The 19,248-nt window shown below is 54.4% G+C and overlaps 1 protein-coding gene across 1 annotated transcript in view; it reads right to left on the reverse strand.

Annotated features, from left to right (window-relative positions):
• The window catches only part of LOC110261696, a 28,186-nt gene continuing 12,648 nt past the window's right edge, over positions 3,711 to 19,248 (reverse strand). The window contains exons 4-6 of the mRNA XM_021099997.1: positions 5,191 to 5,362; positions 4,472 to 4,580; positions 3,711 to 4,167 (exon numbers count right to left, since the gene is read on the reverse strand). Of these exons, the coding sequence (XP_020955656.1) occupies positions 4,049 to 4,167; positions 4,472 to 4,580; positions 5,191 to 5,362 (400 nt within the window). The 3' untranslated portion in view covers positions 3,711 to 4,048. The remainder of the gene's footprint in view (positions 4,168 to 4,471; positions 4,581 to 5,190; positions 5,363 to 19,248) is intronic.

The following is a 19,248-nucleotide window of genomic DNA, read 5'->3' on the forward strand; positions in this document are numbered from 1 at the left end:
GGGGAGGCCACAGGCTGAGCTCCCGGGGCCGTGCAGGTCAGGAGCTGGTCCACAGGTGAGCGGCCAAGGCTGACCGCATGTTACTGCAGGGCTGAAAGGATGTGGCGGAAAAGCAGGACAAGGGGCCAGGAAGCTCGTGGCAGAGGTGAGTCCAGGTGGGACCTCTCCCTGCCCTGCGGCTGTTCCGGGTCCAGCCTGAGACAGACACTGCCCTCCTAACTGCCCGCGGTTGCACATGCAAACTGCTGAGATGGAGCTGGTCCTTAGCAAAGCTGCAAGGGTGGCTAAGCTTCCTCTCTCATTCTTTTCCCACCTCCTGCCACTCACTCTTCCCCCAGTTTGAGCAGCGGGGCTCCACCCCCTCATGAAATCTGTACCGAGCAGATAACGCTAATCAGCTATGGCCTTATTCTGATGAGCAAGTATATTAACTCTTCCAAGAATGGTCACATGGGGACATAAACTTCTGGGGGCAAAGGGACCTGAAAACCAAATATTCCAACATTGAAAGATGTCCCAGAACGCGTCTAGCTCAGTCCCCCGCGCTGAGCTCCCGACGAGGAGCCACACATCGCCTGTCCTGGAGCAGCTTTCTTCGAGGGGGCGGCTGGCGAGAGCCCCCCCAGCTGCGCGGTCATGGGAGGAGGGCCCTGCAGATACTCTTGCATCTCATCTTCACTGAGACGGTCTGAAGTAGGTACTGTTATCACCATTTATGGAGAAAGAAGCTCAGGCGCAGAGTGATTAAAATACTTGCCCTAAAATGCAAAAAAAAGAAAACTTGCCCCAAAGCCGTACAACTAGTAAGTAGAAAAATCCCTCATGAGCACAGGTCCAGATATCGGAACCAGAAGTTCTGGAGCCCACATTCATTCCATTCCCCAAACTGTCCGCTCAAGGTGAGCGGGATTCTAAGCCCCAAGGCTCACCTGCCCGGGGGCCCACACCTTTTCCCAGTTGTTGAAACACTAATGGAGGCGCTGCTGAGAAGGGATTCTGCAGGTGTTAATTAAGGTCCCAAATCAGGGGACCTTAAATTAGGGGGTCTCTGGGCGGGGCTTCCCTGATCACGTGAGCCTTTTAAGGGGAGAATGTTCTCCAGCTGGTGGCCGAGGGCAGCGTTTCAGAGCAGGGGAGGCGCTCTCCTGGTGGCCTTGCAGGTGCGGTGGCCGTGTTGGAGGCCGTGGGGCCTGTGAAGAGGCAGCCACTTGGAGGGGGCGGCCTCTGGCCAACAGCTGGCAAGGGAGCAGGATCCTCAGACCAGGCCTGCGAGGAACTGGATGCTGCCGACCACCTGACGGCGTGGAGGGCCCAGCACAGGACCGACCACGCGCTGCCGGATGCTGTGAGAGGATCGCGCGGTCCCGCCTGGGGGCTGCGTGGCCGTGGTGCATACACTGCGCCGGAACACTCCGCCCGCCTCCCCTCTGCTCTGAGGTCAGTCCCGCAGGGCCTGAGACAAGAAGGATTTTATTAACTTTTGAATTATTGTATGCGCTTTTAAATTCTTTATTTTCTTGAGGTATAGGTGACTTACAGCATTGTGTTAGTTTCAGGTGTACAACAAAGTGATTCGGTGATACGTGATTTTTTTTCGGATTCTTTCCCTTATTACAAGACCTTGCACAGGGTCCCTGTGCTGGACAGGCGGTCCTTCCTTAGCTCTTTTATATTCAGTGACGGGTACGTGTTGATCCCAAACTCCTGGTTTATCCCTCCGGCTCCCCCTTTCCCCTTTGGTAACCATGAGTTTGTTTTCTGTGTCTGTGAGTCTGTTCCTGTTTGTTTGCAAGTAAATTCATTGTATTGTTTTTTAGATTCCATGCATACGTGATGTTATATAATACTTGTCTTTCTCTGACTTTCTTCACCTAGTGTGATAATCTCTAGGTCTATGCATGTTGCTGCAAATGGCAGAATTCTGTTCTTCTGAATGGCTGAGGACTATTCCATTGTATCTATGTGCCACGTCATCTTTATCCATTCTTCTGCCAGGGGACATTTCGGTTGCTTCCATGCCTTGGCTTTTGTGAGTGATGCTGCTATGAACACTGGGGTGCCTCTGTCTTTTCGGAGTTTTTACCTTTTCTGGGTGTATGCCCAGGAGTGGGATTGCTGGATCATGGAGTAATTCTATATTTAGTTTTTAAGGAACCTCCTTGCTGTTCTCCCCATGGTGGTTGTACCAGCTCACACTCCCACCAACAGTGGAAGAGGGTTCCCTTTTCTCCACATCCTCGCCAGCATTTGTTATTCGTAGACTTTTGGGTGATGGCCATTCTGACTGGTGGAGGGGGTACCTCATTGTAGTTTTGATTCCTATTTCTCTAGTGATGCTAAGTATCTTTTCATATGTCTGCCATCTTTTCTTTGGAAAAATGTCTAGGTCTTCTGCCCATTTTTTGATTGGGTTGCTTGGGGTGTTTTGCTATTGGGTTTTATGAGCTGTTTGTCTATTTTGGAAATTAAGCCCTTGTTGGTCGTGTTGTTTGCAAATATTTTCTCTCAACCCATGGATTGTCTCTTCATTCTGTTTATGGTTTTCTTTGCTGCGCAAAGGCTTGTCAGTTTGATTAGGTCCCATTTGTTTATTTTTGCTTCTATTTCCTTTGCCTTGGGAGACTGCCCTAAGAAAACTGCTGCAGTTTATGTCAGAGAATGTTTTGCCTGTGTTCTCTGCCAGGAGCTTTATGGTGTCCTGTCTTATATTTGTCTTTAAGCCATTTTGAGTTTATTTTGGGGCATGGTGTGAGGTGTGTTCTGATTGCATGGACTTGCATGCAGCTGTCCAGCTTTCCCAGCACCACCTGCTGAAGAGCCTGGCTTTCCCCGTGTGTGGTCTTGTCTCCTTTGTTGAAGTTTAGTGGTCTGGAAGCAGGTGGGTTTATTTCTGGGCCTGAGACAAGGATTTGAGAGGAAGTTTGTTGGGGGGAGGATTCCCCAGAAGTGGGAGGGTGAGGGGACTGAGCGGGGAAGCTGGTTCGCCTGGGGTCTGCAGGGGACCCCAGCACCGGAGCTGCCCCCTCCAGTTGCTGACGGGTCCTCCTTCCAGAGGGATGTCACCGGCAGGGCGTGCAGAAGAGGGTTTGGGAAGGACAGCGTCTCGGGAACAGGGGCAGTGCTGACGTGTCAGGGCCCGAGACGCTCGTTAGGACACTCCTCCCCACCTGGTGATGCTGCCAGGTGGCCTGGGGCCCCGCCTTGGCCCCATAGCCTGGTGACTGCTTCTCCGTACTTTTCAGATACTGGCACTTTGCAACTCCTGCAATGTTCACAGTCCCCAGGTGTCCTCTTCACTGGCTCAGCATCTCCCATCTCACCCCGGACCCCCACGAAACACGAAATCTGAGTCCTTTGTCATCTAGGGAGGCGCTGGCTTCGGAACTGGTTCGGTGGTTCTCAGCTGGGAACTGTACCGCTGCTCCGACCTCGTCAGCTTCCAGGCAGCCTGCCTGTCCAGGTGACTCACATGAGCTGCCCTGGTTCTCTGTGCAGCTGCAGAGATCTGTCTGGCCCTTCCTGCCCCTGTGCTGGTGGCTCTGGGACGGTAGGGGGGACACTGCGTCACTGGGAGCCCCCAGGCCTGGTTCTGGGGAGCGGGCATGATGGTCACGACCAGTGTGCTCAGAATTTAAAATACGTACCTCAGCGACAGTGACCAGGCAGGCAGAACCGGCTCTCAGCCATGGTCTCGGCGCCTGCCCGTCACCTGGGCCTCGGGCCTGGGCCTCTAGAAGCACTTGCTTCTCACTGCTTCTCTCGAAGGACCAGCCACCTGCTCTGGGAAGCTCTCCTTGGCTCTTCCTTCCAAGCCCCTCCCAGGCTGCTCTGGGGGCGGGGCCGAGGCAGCCCCTGCAGGTGACCCGGCCTTTGGGCTGCACTGAGAGGGGCTGGACGAGGGGCAGCTCCGGGCCCGGGGCCGTGACGTCAGGGCCGAGGGCTCCCTGTGGACACACGGTGTCCACCTCGGCCTTGAGCCGGGAGAGCTGTGAGCCCCACGGGGCTGGGGAGGAAGGAGACCCGCGGAGCCAGCGCCCAGGGGTCGTGGCTACGTACCGAACACAAAGTTGTCGGGCCTGAAGATCTGGCCGAAGGGTCCAGACCTGACCGAGTCCATGGTGCCCGGCTCCAGATCCACCAGGATGGCCCGGGGCACATACTTGTTACCTGTGGGGACAGAGCTGGCTTAGACCTGCGGTTGGCCGAGGAGGCCCGGACGACGCCCTGCCCTGTGCGCCTTTGGCGGCAGAATTCACCCCAGAAGGTGCCAGCCCGAGGCACCGGGGGAGCTGCGAGGAGGTTTCTGCTCTACGAGGGGGCTGATGGCTTTGCTCGGTCGTGACAAGCATGCAGGGGCCTTAGGACGTGTGCTCCCGAGCAGCGGGCGCTCAGGGTGGAGGCGGGCAGGACGGACGTGGCGTCCCCCCAGAACAGAAAGCAAGCGGAGGGGCCCCCGGGTCCCAGCAGTCACCAGCGGCTTCATTGTAGTACACGTTGATCCTCTCCAGCTGCAAGTCGCTGTCGCCATGGTAACTGCCAGTGGGGTCGATGCCATGCTCGTCGCTGATGACCTCCCAAAACTGGGGAGAAAAGGGGAACCACGTGATGGCCTGGCATCCTAGGTGCCGGTAAGGCGGGCCCTTTGCGTCCTCACGTCCTTGCCGCAGGGGCGTGTGGGCTGACAGTCGAGGTGTCCTAGACAGACTGCCAGCTGCCCGCCCCGTTCCTCCAGCGGCTGCTGCTCAGGGCTTGGGAATCCGCAGGGCATGAGCCATAATATGGCGACAGACTGAGGAGCCGGGAGGGGCCCGAAGGAGGGGGGGTGGGCACAGCAGACGCCCTTCCAGGGGAATCGTGGGTGCTGGGGAGGCCGCCACCCCCGGGCAGGGCTGCGGGTCAGCCTGGTGGAGGATGGACGGGTCCTGGCAGGACCCAGGACCATTGGGACCCCGCCCTGTGGCTGCCTGCAGGCATCCCTGTCTCCTGGCACAGATGGGACCCAGCCCCCCAGCAGCGCAGCTCAGCTCTGACATCTGCACTGCCCTCAGCAGCGGCAGCAGCAGGATGGCGGGGAGGGGCGGGCAGAGCTGGGGGCCCCCCCTGGGGGCAGTGGCCCTAGCTGGGACCCTACTGCCAAATAAATACATATCCAGACTTCGATACAGAGCAAATTTAATCAAAAGGACTTACCGTAGGGAGAATGCTCCCATCTCGAATCTGCCAGCATCCAAAATCAAAGAGAACTGGCTTTTTTCTGGTGCAGAGGTGCAACCGTGGCGCAGGAGCTTGGTGGACTGGGAGGGAGGGAGGGAGTGTGTGCTGAGCAGGTGTGAAACCAGCTCGCTGCAGCAGCAGGATTTCTCTGTGGTCAGCAGATTCCAGACTGAACTGTCAAGGCCCGTGTGCTTGTTTCAGCTTGGGGCATGGGGTGGGGTGGGGGGGCTGACGTTTGGTGACGGCAGAAGGTAAGACGTGTGCAGTTGTCACCCCCTGCGCATTGTCCCTGTTGTTTTATATACACAATGGCTGTGGGTAACTGCTCTTAGGGACCAGCAATAGGCAGTGTGAGATTGAGGAGGCTTTAAGTAGTTGTCGAGTAGGTGGGCTTCTGGGTTCTTGTTGCCCCGTTCTTATTGGCTGAGAAGGTTCTGGACTGACAGGTGTTAGAGGGTCTTAGAGACCAGAAGTTTCACAAGAGGTATGCTTGGGAATATTGTAAAAGAGAATAATTATTACATGTTAAATTAGGGAGTAAAACCACAGTTTGAAGTTGGAAGGGAGCAAGTTAGAAGGGCTCTGAGATATTGGGCCTGAAGCATATTTTTTTTTTTTTTTGTCTTTTTGTCTTTTTGTTGTTGTTGTTGTTGTTGCTGCTATTTCTTGGGCCGCTCCCGCGGCATATGGAGGTCCCAGGCTAGGGGTTGAATCGGAGCTGTAGCCACCGGCCTACGCCAGAGGCACAGCAACGCTGGATCCGAGCCGCGTCTGCAACCTACACCACAGCTCATGGCAACGCCGGATCGTTAACCCACTGAGCAAGGACAGGGACCGAACCCACAACCTCATGGTTCCTAGTCGGATTCGTTAACCACTGCGCCACGACGGGAACTCCCTGAAGCATATTTAAATGGCAGAGTGAGGAGTTCCCATTGAGGTGCAGTGGTTAACAAATGCCACTGGGAACCATGAGGTTGTGGGTTCGAACCCTGGCCTTGCTCAGTGGGTTAAGGATCCGGCGTTGCCCTGAGCTGGTGGTGTGGGTCACAGACGCAGCTTGGATCCTGCGTTGCTGTGGCTCTGGCCTAGGCCAGTGGCTACAGCTCCAATTCGACCCCTAGCCTGGGAACCTCCATATGCCGCGGGAAGTGACCCTAGAAAAGGCAAAAAGACAAATAAATAAATGGCAGAGTGAGGGTGACAGTGGCAGTTTGATGGATTTCTCAGTTGCGGTGGTGGCACAGACGTTCATGGGGACGCGGGCACAGCAGTCACTCTGATCCCTGTCAAGGGCCCCCTTGGGAAGCCAGGACCGTGTTGATGCCGACAGCTGCTGGGGGGCCGGTCCCTGCGTTGCTGGTGTTCTCTGGTCATGATCAGTGTCCTCGCCAAGACTGTCCCCAGGTCTGGTCACTTCCTGAAGCAGAGCATAGGAAGCCTGGGGGCCCTGGCACACTCGCAGAGGGGCCCACCCAACGGCAGCTGCAGATGCACATGTGTCCACGCGTGACCCGTGCCAGCAACCAAGGCCTTTGAGAGCCTCCCAGCCCCTTAACCTCTTGTTCCAAGGCTGCTTGAGGATCTCGCAAGGAAGGAAGGTCAAAGCTTCTTTCCGCTTTGACCAGGGATTCTGCATCTTGGCTTGTAGCTGAAACATGCTTCTGACGTGAAAATTTCCACAGATAGCTTTGGATCATCTGGTGCCTGAAAGCGGAAATCCGAGGTTATGTTACAGTTACGGTGATGCAGGAAGCCAGTCTGCTGGGAGATCTGGTAAGGGCTAAGGAGCTGAGCTAAAGACAGCCGGTGTGAGGGCAGACCTGACCGGCCCTGCTTCGGCCACGCCCTCCTGCTTCGGCCACGCCCTCCTGCTTCGGCCACGCCCCTCCACGTGGGCGACCTTTGTGGACCCAAGAAGCCATGCCCGCAGAACCTCGCACCTGTCCTAGAACTTAGGTTTCTGGATTTCCCGCCCAGTTCAGTGCACAGACAAGCCTCTCCCAAGCCTCCCCGAGGGCCGGTCATGCCTGCACGGGGCTCTCCTGGGACGGAAGGGAGATGGCATGTGGGGAGGGGGACACGGTTTGGACGTGGATCTGGGCCCCCATGCACATGCATCTGGAGCCCAAGAGAAGCTCTGGCTGCTGGGCCTCAGGTCGCATGTCACTGCCGAGAGAGTGATGTGTCCCAAGTCCGCGGGGGGGACAGCAGAAGCTCTGGTTTGGTCTCTGCACGTGGCCCTCTGCATGCCTCCCTTGGCTAATTTTAGCCCCTATCCTCTCCCTGTGAAAGAATGCAGGGACCCTGTATCTGTGAGTACAGCAGCTTTCAGTAGGTTCTGTGGGTCCTCCTGGTGGATTATCAGCTAGGGTGGTCTTGGGGACCTTGGACCTTGCAGTTGGTGTCGCAGCGAGAATAGTCTTGGAGGCCATTCCCGCTAACCTCGCAATTGGCCCAGATGCTTCACAGTTGGTGTCACCCGTGGCGTTTGCTGGTCTTGTTCCAGAAGAAGGACGCAGGGGTGGAGGTGGGGGCGATGAAGCTTTGGTTCCCGGGAGACCAGAGTCCCCGAGGTGGAGCACGGGAGCCAGGCTGCCCTTTGCATCAGAGGTCAAAGTTACCAAAGGAATTTTGCAATGCCGGCAGCAGCTTCTGTGGCGCTGGCTCACTGGACACTTAAGAAAATGCAGAGACAGGAATCACGCTCCTGGCCGGCCTGGGTCATGATAACCCGTAATAACCAGAATGGAAGGCGGGCGGGGGGCGCTGAGGCTGAGCCACGCGGGGATTCAGGCTGCTCTGAGCTCTGGGGACGAAGCCACAGACAGCCAAGACCTGCAAGGCAACGAGGAAGGCGACACGGGGAGAGGGTCTGAGAACCACCCCCATGGGGTGGGGACTTGGAGCAGCTGTGACGGCGGAAAGAGAGCGGGGGTGGGTGGGATCCGGTTGAAGGTCTTGCTGCAGCAGAAGGTGACAGCCCAGGGGAGCCCCTGCTTCTCCCCCCCCCCGCCCCCGAATGGCCTTCAATCAGCTCTCCTCACCCTGCTTTGGAGGAATTGAAAAGCTGGAAGCAGAGTTCCCGTCGTGGCGCAGTGGAAACAAATCCAACTAGGAGCCATGAGGTTGCGGGTTCCATGCCTGGCCCCGCTCAGTGGGTTAAGGATCCGGCATTGCCATAAACTGTGGTGTAGGTCGCAGATGCAGCTCGGATCCGGTGTTGCTGTGGCTGTGGCGTAGGCTGGTGGCTACAGCTCCGATTCGACCCCTAGCCTGGGAACCTCCATATGCCGCAGGTGCGGTCCCAAAAAGACAAAAAAAAAAAAAAAAAAAAAGGAAAAAGAAAAGCTGGAAGCACAGAGGCCAGTGAGCCACCTGACCTGGGGTTGCCCAGTCTACAGATGGATGGGGCCTTGTCCCTTGGTCACCCCAGCTGGGGACCCAGGGCGTGTGCGTGAGAGGGGCAGCGGGGATGGCTCTGGGCCTCCCGGTCTCAGTCTGTGGAATCCTAACGGGCTGCAGTCAGATTCGGAGGACGTGGGAGTGAATGGGTCGCTGGGGTCAGGGTGAAGGCGTGGATGGAAATTGAAACATTCCAAGATGCTGTGAGGTGGTGCTGGTGGCGTCCCCTTCACCTGACTGTTCTGGGCGGTGGCTCTTGTGTCAGATTGGGGACCCTTCCTACCTGGTATTAGACAGCAGGAGGCACGCAAAGCCACACTTGAGCTTTACTATATTGTTTTTATTTATTTTTTTTTTTTTAGGGCCACATCTGCAGCATATGGAGGCTCCCAGGCTAGGGGTCGAATTGGAGCTACAGCTGCTGGCCTACCCCACAGCCACAGCAACGCGGGATCCTTAACCCACTGAGCGAGGCCAGGGACGAACCTGCATCCTCATGGATCCTAGTCGGGTTTGTGAACCTCTGAGCCACGATGGGACCTGTATTATTGTCAGTTACCCATGCGGGTGCTGACGTGGCTGCCCAGGGACTTGGGGCGGGGGGAGGGCTTATGGCAAAAGCCTGTGAATGCCACCAGCAAAGGATTTCCACTTGAAAACCCCAGGAAATTTCCACTCAAAAGACAGTTACCAGCCTGCTCTTGGACCCTGCTTGAACCTGCCCGGTGAAAGGCATAACCACGAAGGCCGAAATACCCGCGCTGTCTTGGGTGGCATCACAGAGACCCTGGAACCCTGGGGGGCTGCGCAGAGTCCCGTGGGAGGTGGGGGTGGTTGGTCGGGAAACCGCGCTGATGAAGCACAAGGAGGAGCAGGGCCGCTGTTTCTGGGTCCGGCTCTGGAACCGCCCGAGGCGCTGCTGGGCCCTGGGCGCTCTTGGGTTTTGCCCTATTGACCAACAAAGAGCTGCTTTTCTGCAGCCGGCCGTTCGCCATTCCGGAGGGGACAGCCTGCCTCCTGGTTGGAGAACCGCCAGACTAATTGAAGGAGATAAAAGCAGTTAGCTCAGTGGATGGGACTGCCAGCTATTTGCCTCTGTGTTTGGCATTTTAATGACTCATGGGTCGGCCATGGGGTCAGGCAGACGCAGTGGAAACGGGCCTGTTACAGGGTCGCCCACGTAGGGCACAGCCCAGTGGAAACCGCTCTGGGAATTTGAGGGGTGCGTTAAAGCAGGGCTTGTCACTGCCCAGAAGAACCCCCTTCTGGGATCAGGGGAGGCTGGAATTGGCCAGAGGCCACCTCAAGGCTGGCCTCCTGCGTCCATGAGCTGAGTGGACATGCGGGTTCCACAGCCAGGCAGAGGTGGGCTGAGTCCATTCCTCTTGAACCCTTTGAGGTACAAAATGCCAACTGTGCAGGCTTCCCACAGGAGGACAGAGGCTGCAGGTGGCTGGGGGAGGCCCCGCCCACAGCTCCCAGGTGTGCGGGCACCGTAGCCTCCCCTGGCAGCAGTAGACACTCCGCTGGGTTTTGCTCTCCTGGTGCAAGAGGCAGTTGTACAAAATACTCTGAAGGGGTGGAGTTCCCGCTGTGGCGCAATGGAGTCGGCGTTGTCTTGGGAGCGCTGGGATGCAGGTTCACCCCCCCCCCCCCAGCACAGTGGGTTAAGGATCCAGCAGTGCCGCAGCGGCGGTGTAGGCTGCAACTACAGCTCCGATCTGATCCCTGGCCCGGGAACTCCCTATGCGGCCAAAAGAAAAAAATACCGTAAAGGGGCCGGAATAGGAGGCAGTCTGCCGGGTTGCACCATGAGTCGCTTTTCTCCTGATCGAGGACACACCCTTTCCTCCTGGAGGAAGTGGTGGGACGGGTCATCGGGGCAGGCGAAGGTTCAGGCGCAAAGGGCTGGCTCGCACGCCATCCTGCGTGTGCTCACACTCGCGGTGGGCAACGGCGTGTTCGCCAGGGGGGTTCCTCCACTTCCCTGTGGCATCCGGGGCGCAGATGCTCGTATGACTGTGCACTTCTTCCCATATCACCCCAACTTTCTTCCCCTCTTGGATGCAGTGGGCACGGGACCCAGGCAGCAACCACGTGCCAGTAGCAGGGATGGTGCATGAGCACGAAGCTGGCCCTGTGCCTTCCCATCCTTGCGGCAGAATTCCCAGAGGCCGGCTGGAGTCGGGGCTGCCCTGACCTTACCTGGCAGAACAGGTTAACCGTGGACACAGCCGTACTGTCTAGCAGTCCAGAAAGCCCATGAGTCCCGGACCTCGTAACCCTCCCGAGGTGACTTGCCAGACTAGCTTTGCTGCGGCGCCCCTGACCGGTACAGAGGCCGAGCCTGGCATCCTCTCCTAACCAAGGTGGGCCGGTCAGTTAACAAAACGATAGATGTGAGAAGGAGAAAGGGGGGCGAGGATGAAGGAACGAGTGAGGAAGGGTCTGTGCGGCCAGGAGAATCCAGTGCCGGCCCTGGGGCTCAGACGGACTCGGAGCTCCAGACGGTGGGCCCCCAGCCCAGCCGCCGCAGGTGCCGGGGAGGGCGGCGTGTGCCGCCGACACCACTCTTGCCTTTGGGACCTGGATGGGCTGCACGGAGGCCCACGGAAGTGAGTGGCGTCCCTTAGGGCCTCGACTTGTGATTGGCGTGGAGGCCCTGGAAAGGCAGCCTCTTTGGGCTCCTCTTCAGGTTGTCACCTGTGAGGTGGTGAGACTCAGCGGTCTTATATAAATGGGTCTGATGACAACGCTGATGGTGATAATCCGATGTAACGAGAACCAGAGTTGAGCCTCCTCAGGATGTCATGTTTTTCTGGCTTGAGGAAGAACTGGGTTTAGCCCACCAGCAGCTCACTTGCAGGTAGCTCTGCACGAATTTATCACAAGGCACAAACAGCAGATCAAGAGGGGAGAAGAGTAATCAATGGAATCCAGAAAGATGGGAGGGTGTGCGACGGCCTCCCGGGGTGGATCGACTCGCCGTTTAGCGTCACTCTGTCTAATGCGTCTACAAAATACCTTCACAGCAACGTGGAGACCATTTTTTGACCCAACAGCTGAACTCATAGCTCAGCCAAGTTGACAGTAAAATGTCACCATCACAGAGCAAATATTCAGCCATCATTCAGTCTGTACCCTGTCATCAGTGGGGTCCCCCAAGCAAACAACCAGGCAGATCACCCATCATCCACCCTAAGAACCCTGCGGTCACCAGTCCTACCCACGGGCTCAGAGATTCCAGCTAACTTTGGGGGTCTGTTTCTTAAAGGTGAGCAGACACCCAAAGACCCCAGACACCCAAGGAAATCTTGGGTCATGAAAGACAGAGGCTCAAACAAGCAACGGTTAAAAAAAGAAGCATGAAAGACAAAAACACCTGTGAAAATTCTCATGAATCTTCTCAGATGCAGGATGATAATACATCCGTAACATAGAGCGTGTCAAAAATAGAATATAAAGAATGAAGACAAAGTTCTTGGATATTAAAGCTAGAAGAGCACCAAGGAGAACCCGAGACACTGGACGGTAAGGTCGCGCAAATCTAGGAGGTAAGTCAGAAGAGAGGGAAATAGAAAACAGAACTGGCGAGAAAACCGGGGCACTGGCCTGGGGGCCCAGCATCAGAAGACGGGGGACTCTGCAGAGGGGGGCTGAAAGAAACTGGGGAGACACGTGATCATATGAGACACGTGATCATATGAGACACGTCATCCCGTAACTGTATTAAGGAAATGACAGCAGAATGTGAGTTTCCCAAGATAATTCCCGTGGTGGTGTCGCCACCTCCTTACGATCCGAAGGCAGAGGGTTTAGTTCCTCTGATAGTTCATTGTCTCAGATGCTTCCCTGGGAAACACTTGGAGACGTTTGCCTGGGAAGCCCATTGGGGGTGAAGGAAATGGGGCTTCCACTGAAGTCATGGCAATCCCAGAGGTGCCCCGAGCTCAGAGGGCCTCCAGCGGTGTCCCATGTCCAGCCAAGGGGGCAGACGTCTGTCCCCACTCCCTACTGACCAGCCCTGGCACATCAGGTGTCCCCAAGGAAGGGACCGTGCCTGTGCTGTCCAGCCAAAGGAACGCCGGGGAGGGGTCCTCCGCCAGCCGTCAGGGGCCCAAAGGCCGGCAGTTGGGAGACAAGAGGTCCAGAAGGGGACACCGCCAACAGCCTCTAATTGTGCTGTGTCCCTTCCAAGGTGGTCTGGTGTGCAGGGGGCAGCTGGGGCCAGGCAGTCATCCAGTACCGCCTGGGGTGGGAGTGGCACGTCTCTCCAATCCTGGAGCCACAGTAAAAGGCCGTGTCACTGCACAGGTCAGCCGTGTGGATTTGGTCAGTAAGGGCAGTGCAGTGATCCGCCCGCCCCCCCACCTCTCATCTGGTCTGAACTTGTGCAGAGTGAAAAGGTGGGCTATTTATGGGCCCTTCAAACCCGCTGCCCTGCAGCTGCACTCATTCAAAGAGCATCTGAAACGTTGCATTTAAAATTTTTCAGGTTTACCAAGTGCTTGTGTTTTCAATGATTTTCAGTTTACACAAGATGTATCATCTTATAGCACATGACGAACTTTCTTACTGAGCGTTGACCTTCCAGTCATGAGAGTTGAGTTACCGTCGCATTTCTTTGCCTAAATAGCTTCTCTGTCGGATCTAACATCCCGGTTACTCGGTGGTGCCCGGCGAGTGGGTGAAGAAAGAAAGAGGAAATCCACGCTGAGCTCCAGCCAAGGGGCGCGCGCACACACACACACACACACACACACACACACACACACACACCCGTAGATACGATCTGCTCCTTGGTCAGGAGGAAGCTGGTGCAGAAGGATTAAAAAAACGGCCTGGCATCACACAACACCAGCAAAAAAAAAAAAAAATCAGCAGCTGCATCTCCTGCCGCCTGACAGCGCATTTTCTGGAGTTTCCTGTCCTTGCTGTTTCCTAGGCAACCACACACAGCCCGCAGCACCGTCTGCATGAAAGGAGGGCGGGGGGCCAGCCCTTGTCCACTCTTTCCCTCTTTGCCTGCATCGGCAACGCTGCAGCCCTTTGTCAGGGTGTTAATGTGGTGAAAACAGAAAGCCCAAAGCTTGAATCTCCAAGATAATTCTACTCAGGAAGGACCAGATTCATCGAGCGCCTCGCCTGTCAGACAGAGAGCCTGCTTCTTTTTTTATCCCCTCCCTGCCTTTCCCTCTCCCTCAGGCTTTGTCTTCACTGCAGGCTCCCTGTGCCCGCCCCGCGGCCCTGAGAACTCCTTACTCGGCAGGCCCCGAGCCCCCAACACCAGGACCTTCTCCCTGCCACCAGCGGTGGCTCTGCAGAGCCCCCATCCTGCCATGACCTGCAAGTGACCAGGACAGGGACTGGGAGCAATGTCTGTGTGACAGGACCCCGTCATCATGATGCTGAGTGTCTGTCATTGAATTTGCCCTGTGATGGTCCCTGCAGGTGGCTGCTGGGACCTCAGAGATTTGCCCCCCCCCACCCCCCAGATGGGCCTCAGAAGGAAGGAAGGAAGTGAGAGGAAGGAGGGCAGAGCAGCCCCTCCCTCCCCACCTCAGAGCCCAAATGCACTTGCTTTTAGGAGCAGCTCTCTTCCGACATGAATATTAATGAGATGCGAGTTCAGGGGCGTGGGTGCTGAGAGCCATTTTTCTCAGCAGTGTTTTGTCTGGGAACAAGTTGGCATGTCTGTGACCAGTCCGGTTATGCAAGCTCGGCGTCTTCACGTGCCCTTGTGAATGCCAGCGCCGGGTCCAGGTCAAGGTGCAGAGGCCTCAGCCTGGCTGCCTACGGCCCCAGGGTGGGGGTGGGAGAAGGTGTCAGCACCCAGGGGTCTGAGCTGCTGGGCAACGGGGCCTGGGCCAGTCTCTGGGCAGTGTCATCCCCCAGGTCTGGCTTTTCCTTCTGGAAGGCAGGGGACAGGGCAGGGACAGGGTTCAGTGCCCAGACGGCGGGGCTGGCAGCTGGTTCCAGCTGACATGCAATCCCTGAGCACCGCAGCTGGATATTAGTGATCCTCCAGTGTTAATGACGCATTTTCTGGGTGTGGTGCCCACATTGTGGTGTAGAAGTGGGTGTCTTTGTCATCAGGGGCTGTGCACCAAAGCGTTTGGGGAGGGGTGTTGTGATGTCTGTGATCCACTTTCAAATAACTCAGCCGAAAATACACACACACACACACACACACACGCCACTGCCACTCACCGAGCAGAGAGTGAATAGTTATTGAAATCAAAAGGAGATGGACTAGGGTTGGCTGCTATGATTTTAAGTTTTATTTTTTAAATAAGTTTTTTAAAAAAGAATTAATTAAGGAGTTCCCTGGTGGCCCAGCAGGTTAAGGACCTGGCATTGTCACTGAAGCAGCTTGGGTCTCTGCTGTGGTTCAGGTCCCATCTGTGACCTGGGAACTTGCACATGTCACAGACACAGCCAAAAAAAAAAAAAAAGATTTAATAATGATGATTAGTTCATGGGCCTGACGCATGAAACAGATTTCCTCAGAACTGGCCTAGAGGTAAATGCTAGAGTAAGTCATGGTTTTTCGTGTTTTGCCGACATCCTCCCCGTGAGTGCGGAAGGGTCCAGAAAGGGGGGATGATGGGGAGAAGGTCGCCTTCAAATCCACCTGTTCAAATATGCTTTGCAAAGGAGGCTGGCGAGGTCTCGTTTTGTGTTGCGCTTTCTGGTTCTCACGTTTTCAACGCTTAATTGCCTTTCTCATTCAAAAGAGCGTTTTTATCGACCAGCCATCCTGCGGCAGGAAGTGGCGAGAGTGCCAACTGGAGAGGAGACGGCAAAGGGTGGACAGCAGGTCTTCAGGTCCCTTCATGGTGCTGCTTTTACGGCCTTGAGGAAATAACGCCCTCTGCCAGAACACACAGGACGGCCACACATCTGGCCACTTGTGCGTACTCAGAGAGCTCATGAAAACATAGCTATTCTCTCTCTTGGTGCTTGTGCAAATGTAACACGACTGCATGGCTCAGACGGTAAATGCATGGAAATCACTCGATGGTGTGGTCCCCTCCCAGACTGGGAGGTTCCTTCTTTGTTGTTGATGAAACATAGTTGGTATCGATTTGTGCTGCACGGCGAAGTGGTTCCGACTGTACATGCATGGAATGCATTCGTCTTCACGTTCTTTTTCATGACGGTTTATCCCGGGAAATTGACACACTCGCCTGTGCTGTGCAGCAGGACCTCGTGTATCCATCCGGTATATAACAGTTTGCATCTGCTCCCCCAAACTCCTGGTCCCTCCCTCCCCGACCCGCCTTTCCTGTTGGCCGCCACAAATCCGGGCTCTGTGTCTGAGACGGCTTCCGTTTCATAGGTGAGTTCTTTCGTATTACATTTTAGATTCCACCTGTAAGTGATACCATACGGTATCTGTCTTTTTCTGACTGACTTCGCTTAGGATGATAATCTGAGTTCCATCGCCATTGCTGCAAGTGACACTTTTTTATGGCTGAGTCGTACCATCGCCTCGTGTGTAGGCGCCACATCTTTTTATCCTTTTCTTCTGTCAGTGGACATTTCGGTTGTTTCCATGTCACGGCTACTGTAAATCGTGCTGCCGTGAACATAGGGATGCGTGTATATTCCTGAATTATGGTTTTGTCTGGACAGGTGCCCGGGAGGAGGATTGACGATATGCGGCCGTTCTGTTTTAGTCTTTGGAGGCCCCTTCGTGCTGTTCTCCATAGTGGCTGCACCAACTTCCATTCCAGACTGTGAGGTTCTTAAGGGCAGGGAGAGGACCTGTCTCATTTATACGTGTGCCCCGCTGCCTAGCACGGCAAATACTTGCTGAGTAAACAAATAAATGACGAAAAAAGTAGAATGAAGAAATGGGACAATATCTGAATTCTACAACAGCCAAGGATTATGCAAATTCATAATGTCATTGTTCTGACGATTAATTGGGCTTGTAGACTAGTCGGCAGATGTCTAGCGCTCATGGGGGAAATACGCTTAGTTGATGCTACAGCATTATCTGTGTTAAAGTCTGTGTTGTTTGTTTGTTTTTTTTTAGGGCCACACCCGCAGCATATGGAGGTTCCCAGGTTAGGGGTCAGATCCAAGCCACATCTGTGACCTACACCACAGCTCGCGGCAACGCTGGATCCCTAACCCACTGAGCGAGGCCAGGGATCGAACCCACATCCTCATGGATACTAGTTGGGTTCGTTACCACTGAGCCACCTAAAGTCTGTGTTGTTGAGCAAGGATTAGATGCTAAAATTAAAAACAAAAAAAAAAAAAGAAAGAGGAGTTCCCGTCATGGCGCAGTGGTTAACGAATCCGACTAGGAACAATGAGGTTGCAGGTTCGATCCCTGCCCTTGCTCAGTGGGTTAACAATCCGGCGTTGCCGTGAGCTGTGGTGTAGGTTGGACCCCTAGCCTGGGAACCTCCATATGCCTCGGGAGCGGCCCAAGAAATAGCAAAAAAAGACAAAAAAAAAAAAAAAAAAGAAAGAAAGAGACTCGTGTTGAAGCAGTGAGATTTGAGGTAGCCTTCTTTATCCTGTGTACCATTTTGTTTTTAGTAAAAGGAACTTATAAATGAGCGTTACCCCTGCAGGCAAGCACGCTGAGCCTTTAATAAAGACGGAAAATAGCGCTCCCTGGAGAATGACTTGCCTCAGTCCGTGCGGACTTGAGATTCAAAGAGGTACACGTGGAGTTTGCCAGCACGCTGGGGAAGAGAAAGGAGATGTCAGCAACAAAATTTAGACACCCTGAGCCTGATGGTGGGGCCTTGTCGCCCGCAGACGGCACGAGCAGAGAGGCACAGGGGGACGGGGGACGAGGGGGACGTGTGACCACAAAGTCCAGCTTCCATGGCCAGCAGCATCACGTACAACAAGGCAGAAGGTCCACTTGAATTAGAGGAGTTCAGCTCCTACGTGGTCTATTTAATGCTTGACAAACTGTAGATCTACTCAATTGAAACATAAAAATAGCACCCAGTTCTGTGCCCATGGGTTCATCTGCAGATCCCAGAATATCCTATATTGTGAATGTTAATTGCATTGAATTCAGCTCACTCTGGTGGACTCAAAAATAATGTCCCTAATAATGTATGATGGATGCTTATCCTCACTGATAACTGAGCCCTAGAAGTAAAATGATAGTGAGATATCATTTTTCATCAGGTTGGCAACATTTCCAAATTTGCTGTTAGAGAAGATGAATTTTTAGTCCATAAACCAAAAATGGATTTGTTAAAATTTTGTACAGCTTTCTAAATTCTCTAACATCAAGCTTACTTTCTATCCCAAGAGCCCCCTGTTCTGTTTGGTGGAAATGACAGCTTCAACTTGTCGATTCGGAAGAGCCTCAGTCCACCAGGCTTTCACGCTCCCCCCTCCTCCCTGAGGCTGATCCTAAGTTCAAGGTAGTGTCTCTGACGCCAGAGCCTCCCAGGGTGGGGGGGTCTTGCCCTCCCCTTCACTGTCATCTACTCACATCCCCTGCCCCCCACCCCGCCCCAGTCTTCTCGTTCATGCTGCCTTTCCAACCTGGTCCCGTTGTGATAGTCAGCTGTGTGTGTCACTTTGACCAGACTGCAGGACACCCAGATAGTGGGCCAAACATGATTGCAGGTGCATCTGTGATGGCGGTTCTGGACGGGGTCAGCCTTTGGATCAGCAGATCAGGTGGGGCAGGTCGACCTTGCTGAGGCTGTGGGCGTCGCCCAGTCTGTTGGGGTCTGAGTAGGACAGAAAGAGGAAGGACAGTGCACTCTCTACATGGCTGAACCAGGGCATCCATCTCCTGCCCTCAGCCTGGGACTTAGCCATCCACTCCCCCAGGTCCTCAGGCCTTCGGGCTCTGACTGGAACCCCACCACCGGCTGTCATGCACCTCCCCCTGCAGACAGCGGATGTGCCTGCTCCATAATCTTGGGAGCAGATTCTGAGTGATCAGTCTCTTTATATCTACTCTGTTGATATGTTTCTCTGGAGAACCTGGATGAACACACCTTGTGTCTAAATAATCTCTCTCTGGTTCTCTCCCAGCTTCCTCTGCCCCCTTCCCTGTGAAAACATGGGAACTTTTCCAGATCCATTACCTGCTGTGCCACAAGGGAACCCCCATTAACAACCCACTTTTAAAGGTTATAATCACTACAGAATACTGACTATAGTCCCCGTGTTGGGCAATTCATCCTTGTAGCTTATTTTATGCCTAATAGTCTGTACCCGTGTCTTGCCCCTCCCCCCTCCACCCCACTGGTAAAACCACTATTTTGTTCTCTGTATCTGTGAGTCTGCTTCTTTTTCGTTATGTTCAGAGTTTGTCTTATTTTTTAGAGTCTACATATAAATATCATACAATATACGTCTTTCTCCGGCTGATTTATTTCACTTAGCACAATACCCTCCAAGTCCATCTATGTTGCTACAAATGGCAAACTTTCATTTTTTTTAATGCTAAGTAGTATTTTGTTGCATATATGTATATATATACACCACATCTTCTTGATCCATTTATCTGTTAATGGACACTTAAGTTGCTTCTGTATCTTGGCAATTATAAATAATGCTGCTGTGAACACTGGGGTGCATGTATCTTTTCGAAGTAGTGTTTTCATTTTTTTTTTCCAGATGTAT

Source organism: Sus scrofa, chromosome 7 (assembly GCF_000003025.6).
Source record: "Sus scrofa isolate TJ Tabasco breed Duroc chromosome 7, Sscrofa11.1, whole genome shotgun sequence".
Lineage (NCBI taxonomy): Eukaryota > Metazoa > Chordata > Mammalia > Artiodactyla > Suidae > Sus > Sus scrofa.